At 34.3% G+C, this 6,327-nt stretch overlaps 1 protein-coding gene across 1 annotated transcript; it reads left to right on the forward strand.

Moving 5' to 3' along the window:
- Nucleotides 1–3,381: 3,381 nt before the first annotated feature.
- On the forward strand, nt 3,382–5,061 carry LOC148021513 (thioredoxin H-type-like). The gene is made up of 4 exons (XM_087696626.1): nt 3,382–3,638; nt 3,752–3,840; nt 4,468–4,590; nt 4,699–5,061. Exons 2-4 carry the CDS (start codon nt 3,754–3,756, stop codon nt 4,837–4,839), a joined length of 351 nt encoding a protein of 116 aa, XP_087552752.1. The 5' UTR covers nt 3,382–3,638; nt 3,752–3,753; the 3' UTR covers nt 4,840–5,061.
- Nucleotides 5,062–6,327: the final 1,266 nt, after the last annotated feature.

The following is a 6,327-nucleotide window of genomic DNA, read 5'->3' on the forward strand; positions in this document are numbered from 1 at the left end:
TATTTGACAGTAACAATTTGCAAGAATTATGAGAACAAAATATAGTTTAGTATGGTTGACTTGTGTGGGTGTCCTAATGTGCAAAGGTATCCTAATGAAATTTTGTGCATGAAGAATGGTGTTAGAATCATACCCTACACTATGTTTGTGGTGATAATGTGTCCCAAAGCTAGGGTGTGTATGTGCCTAAGCAATAAGGGTCCATGTCACTACACTATTTGTGCACTAGTGGTGTCTCAGACTAAGGTTTTTGATGCAAGAGTGAAAGTTTGTGGGTCTTGTGAGCTGACCCTAATGTGTATGTGTGTGTATGTGTACACTGAGTTAATTACAAGCAATGAAATAAAACCTCACTCATCAAATAGAAAATTTTCTTTTTAAGTAACTCCAAGTATTCTTTCTAATGCATCACTTTACAATCCATAATAGACAATCCATTCTACATCCCCCAAAGGAGATTCATATCACAACTATCTTCTCACAAGTACACCTCCTCAAAGGAATTCAACACTCAAAATACATGCATAACAACTTTACCTAAAGCCAAAAGCTAACACTTCTCTCCTACACTCACCTTTTATCTAAGTTCATAGGATCTTTTTCTTTTTAATTTTTATCACTATCGCAAGTAGTGATGATAAATTGGCTAAGGGAAAAAGTAGTCCTTACCAACAACAATGACCTTTTCTACTTCATAAGATTTTTAATCATTGCATGGCAACACACTTTCACAAAGCATTAGGTAGTAAACCAAGAAAACATTATTATTGGCCATAAATAGAATCTAGGAAGAAAGCAATTATCAAGCTTCCTTCATAGGGTCTCTAAGCTAGTCTTTAAAAGTTTATGCATGGGAGTTTCTAATATTAGGAATGGTTATTCCAATCCCAAAGTTCCAACTTTATCATGTGTGAGGTGCCTCCTCCCTGATCTAAGGAAGTCCTTGAGTAGTTGATTGAAATTTGTGTCCATGCATAACATTGCCCGCTCTCCTCATGGGAAACGTTGGACTTAGTTGAGCATGGGAATCTTAGTTCTACTTCACATGGGACATGTGGATAGGTCACCCCTTACAAAGTTCCTACCTAAGAAAGATTACTTTGTAATCGATTAGAGGCAAGTGCAAGCTTAACACTGTACTTGGTTCAAAGAGAGTGAGAGATGGGAGAGAATGTAGCTCAATCCACCTATCCATTAGGTCAAATCTTAGCTTTAGCCCCCTAAAACAGTGTTAGACTCAAATATTTCTACCAACATTGAGGGATCACGATCTAATGAGCTCTATCTAGTATATGTGATGCATAGAATCTATTCCTTCATCAATTCTTGTATTCTTTCCTAAAAGAAAATCATAATTCTAGTATTTTTATGTGTTTTCTAATAGTAAATTTAAGTAAATTCTAGAGATATACAATTTATGAAGCAAAAGACTCATCCTATGTGCTAAACTAACATCTTGAGCAAAAAAGGAGACCACAGATGCACATCAAGCAATGAACAAAGACATGGACCTTGGCATACTTGGCAATGGGCTATGCAATAGCTCGCTTATAGAAAAAGCTTCCTAGGACTTTACCCATCTTGATAGTGTTGTCACTCAAGTGTGGATAATTGCCAAGTGACTATCCACTAGACTAGTTTTTGTGGTTATTTTATATTATAAATATAGCTTTAGTAAATTTTTCTTAGGAGTGTTTCTTAGGTACTTCTAAGTGGCTTATAATACCTCATTAAGCATAGCAAATATTCTTATTATTGAAACATAGTTAGGGTTTAAAATGTGTGGCAAATATTCTATTTACACATTGCAATTTGATTTTTCCAAGCACTCATCTTTGAGTGGTTGCAAATTGATCCTTCTTATACAAAAAGTCTCTCATTTCTAAGTCCTCTTAGTTAATACACACACACACACACACACACACACACACACACACACACACACTCTCTCTCTCTCTCTCTCTCTCTCTCTCTCTCTCTCTCTCTCTCTCTCTCTCTCTCTCTCTCTCTCTCTCTCTCTCTCTCTCTCTCTCTCTCTCTCCATATACCAATCTTTGGAATTCCTAATCAATGTGACTCTCAAGGGGATCAAGATCCCTATGCAAGTCATGGAGTCATTGGCATGGAAGGATTTTGAATTTAGGTTATATCATTGAATAGTTGTGCTATTGGAGGTCCCAAGGTTTAGGAGATCTTTTGGAAAATTCTGGTAAATTTGTTATTTCTTATTAGATGTCAAAAGAAATAAGGCATGGATTTATTGTTTTCATGCACATGTGAGGTGCATTGTGCTTGGATGTAAATATTTGTGTTTAGAGGGTGGGTGTAGGTGTGTGGAGGTAGTTGATTAATTTGTGCATTTGTGGGGAGGAATGGGTTGTGGGTGAAGATATGTAGTGGAAGTCAATACATTTGTGTGTCCATGGAGGCAAATAGATTGGGACTATGTGGTGGAGTTAAGAGTTCAATATTGATATATGTGGGGGGAGGGGGAGAGGTTTGGTGATGGTGTGGTAATTTCACAAAACTACATAGTAAGTGAAAATATTATACAATGTAGAGAGAGAAGACTCTTTGGAAAAATAAAAAAGGAAGAGAGTGAAAGAGTGGAAGGCAGGAAATCGGAATCTATTTACTAGACTAACAAAATGATCCCCCAAATACAAAAAAGGGGACCCTTTACAGTTCATTCTAGAAATGCTCAAATCAAGATATCATAACTTGATTATAAAGAGAGCTTGTCCTTTATGCCAAAACTGTAATATAAATAAACATTTTCTTTAGTATGCCAATGTTTGAATCACAATTTTCTTTTTGTACATGGATCATTTGTGTGATCAAAGACTTTTGACTCAATGAAAAAGTATGTTTGTGATTCATTAGCAACAATAATCATGAGTCAAACTCATGTTAAACAAAAATGATTGTGTTAAAATATCAAATACATGTATCAAACAATAGTCATTTCATGATCTAGATATAAAAAGTACTAGTGACACAATCTTGATTCACCATTCTTTATAGAGCTCCTCTTGTATAGAAAAATACATTACAATAAGAAAAATGGATGTATGTGTTGGTAATGAATGAATTCTACCTACACAATGAAACAAGTTGTAGTGTTAACTATAAATTTTTCTCACCTAGATAATCATAATTAGCACTTAATAGATAGAGTATGCATCACATATAGCTTTCGTTAGGGGTTCATTTTTGAAGATCATCCACAGTAGATTGAACTTTGTTTAAGGTTACTATGAGAAATGGTTGAATGTGAATTCTTTATTTTATATTTTTCTTCTCAAGTGCTCTAGAAATATTGTATATGTATCTTGATCCAAGATTTTCATGGTTGCCTTGCAAGCATGCATTGACCTCAAACTCAATCTTTGATCACATCAGTAGTGTTAAGCTAGTTGCTATAAATTTGTAAGGTGAGTGAGATATTTGCTTCTAGATGGTTTTTCTTGAATTTGCCTACATGGATCTATTCTCCTAGGCTCTCTATTTTCTCATCAAGCTCTATAGGTAGAAGCATTCATATTTTCTTTCTATTCTCCTAGGCTCTCTATTTTCAGAGTGGCCCATATTTCTAACATTCTCCTATCTTAATCTTTGTAGAGAACCTTTTTACAAGAGTGAGTATGTTAAATCATTTCCTTATATCAATCCATTATTCTTTACATTCATCACTCATCAATCTATCAATAAAATATACATGATTGGACTCACAAGATGCTTCTTTGTACAGGCATGGAGGATAATGGATATGTTAAAACATGTGAATCAACTACCTCATGGCATAACTTGCTACAAGAGACGTCCTCTCTATCTAAGATGGTAAGATTTCCCATAGTATTTCTTCTTCTTCTTCTTCTTCTTCTTCTTTATTTAGGTATAAAGATGCCAACCCTTTCTCACTATCATCATCAATCTCTTCATATTTTGTAAAAAATTCAAATTCTTACTCATCCCCTTCTTCGTGTTCTTCGTCCTCCTCCTCATTGTTGTCACATTGTAGAGAATCATTTTCATATCCTCATTTTAATTAACATTTTTCACTATCATTATTGTCATTATCACCAAACTCACCATTAGTAGCAATATTGTTATTATTGTCACCATTGTGATTAGCATTGTTATCATCACCACCACCATGACCATCTACTTAAACCACCAAAATCACCATCGTAGATTATCATTAATATGACTACCATCCACTAAAACCACAAAAATCACTATTATACATTATCATCAAAATATCACTAAGATCGGTACCACTGCCATCTACTTAGACCACCAAAATCACCATTGTACATTGCCATCAATACCACTACCATCCACTAAAACTGCCAAAATTTTCATCATATAATAGTCTCATAGATCGGTATCATTGTTAATATTTCATGAATTTCTTATCATAGATACATGCTTTTGTTAACCCTCATTCCATTCTATGCTTTGAAGGTCGTTGTATATTGCACAGCTAAGTGGTGTGGATCTTGCAAGTCCATCGATCATGCATTTGTGGATCTTTCTAAAAGATATACAAATGTTGTCTTTGTGAGAATATACATAGAAGACTTGGAGGTAAGCCTTTGCAATCAAGCAATGTTTGGTAATCTTACATAAAAATCATGTCCAACTTTTTAGTTACAATTTGAGACTTAGAATTTGACCTATTTTGTGTGTATGTAGGATATCTCAACTTCCTTAGACATACAAGGTTTTCCAACTTTTATATTCTTCAAAAGTGGAAGAGAGATGGAAAGGATTTTGGGAGCAAACAAGGAGGAGCTTGAGGCAAGGGTGGATCTTCTTACAAGAGCTCATGGGTAGATGATAATACTTGAGAGGGAGGGATGTTCTTTTTGCAAGCATTATTGTATAAAATGTTGATTATAATTTGTAACAAAGGATGTAGTATGAAAGACATTCCTTCAGTGTGTGCACTTGTCCTTGTGCATTAGTATGTTTAACATGAAAAAACAATTGGATAGATAGGCAAACAAAGAGACAAATACATAGTTCAATTGGTGCGCATGCACACGCACGCACACACGCACGCACGCACGCACGCACGCACGCACGCACGCACGCGCGCGCACACACACACACACACACACACACACACACACACACACACACACACACACACACATCTCTCTATGTGTGTGTGTTTTTGTGATTAGTGATATGTTAAAAGCTTTATTTTTAAGGTTATTAGTGTCATACTCCTTATATCAAACTACCAAAATAATTTTCACTTAAGACAAATACTTAAGTAAAACCTTTGAAATTATTCATTATGATTGACCTAGCCATTTTGATCATGTCAATAAAATCAGATGACCTTCAATATTGCCATCTCTTAACATGTAAAATCTCAAGTTTATTTCTTGATCAACATTTATTACCATCTATGTGTAGTACTCATTCAAATTTGATGGCAAATGTCATCTCTTGATGACATGTAAAAATCTAGTTGTATTTTCTTGATCAATTTTCATTACCATCCATGTTGACCATATTTAGGTCTCTTTATAAAATAACAAATTTACCTCATTTAATTATGATCACAATGTTTCTACCTTTTTTTTTCAACCAATATTGAATATCATGAAGCAAAGGGCCACAAAAATGCACTAGTCTTGCCAAATTTACTTGTTGTAAAAGATGCAAATGCAAAGCTATTCTAACAAAAAATATGTGCTTAAGAAAGTACGGATTTGGAACTAGAAAAGTGTGAATAGTGTAGGTTAGAGCATTAGCATTGCTTGACCTTGATATGCTTTTCCATCATCAACATTGATAGGATTTGTACTCAACACAAGACATGAATTGAAACATATATGGCATATGTTGAGTACAAAATCCTTCAAATTCCTTTAAAGGATTTGTGATTGACACAAATAAGAGTTTAAAACATCTCTTCAAACATATCCTATAACTAAAATACTTTTTAAGGGATTTGTACTCAATGCAAGATAACATGCTTTTGGCTTAATAAATTCTTTATCTTGAGGGATATCATTGAGGGTATTTTCTGAAAGATGCTTCCATTTGCGATTTTCCCATACAACTATACCAAGAAAGGGAAAAGCATCTACATAAGTATAATTTTTATCAACAAGGAAAATATTTCAACTTTTGAAGAGCTTGAAGTTAACATTGATGAGAAATTAATGCCATTTTTGCCACTTTCTTTATGATGCCGCTTTTAAAAAACCAACCAAACATATGAAAGGCCATCTAGCTTCCCAAATCATAATTATTGATTCAAAATGGATCAAACTCATAAGTTTAGAATGATCCATGTAGTTGCTA

The sequence above is a fragment of the Lygodium microphyllum genome, chromosome 17 (genome assembly GCF_053477565.2).
Source record: "Lygodium microphyllum isolate KBCC chromosome 17, Lygodium_microphyllum_v1.1.10, whole genome shotgun sequence".
Taxonomy (NCBI): domain Eukaryota; kingdom Viridiplantae; phylum Streptophyta; class Polypodiopsida; order Schizaeales; family Lygodiaceae; genus Lygodium; species Lygodium microphyllum.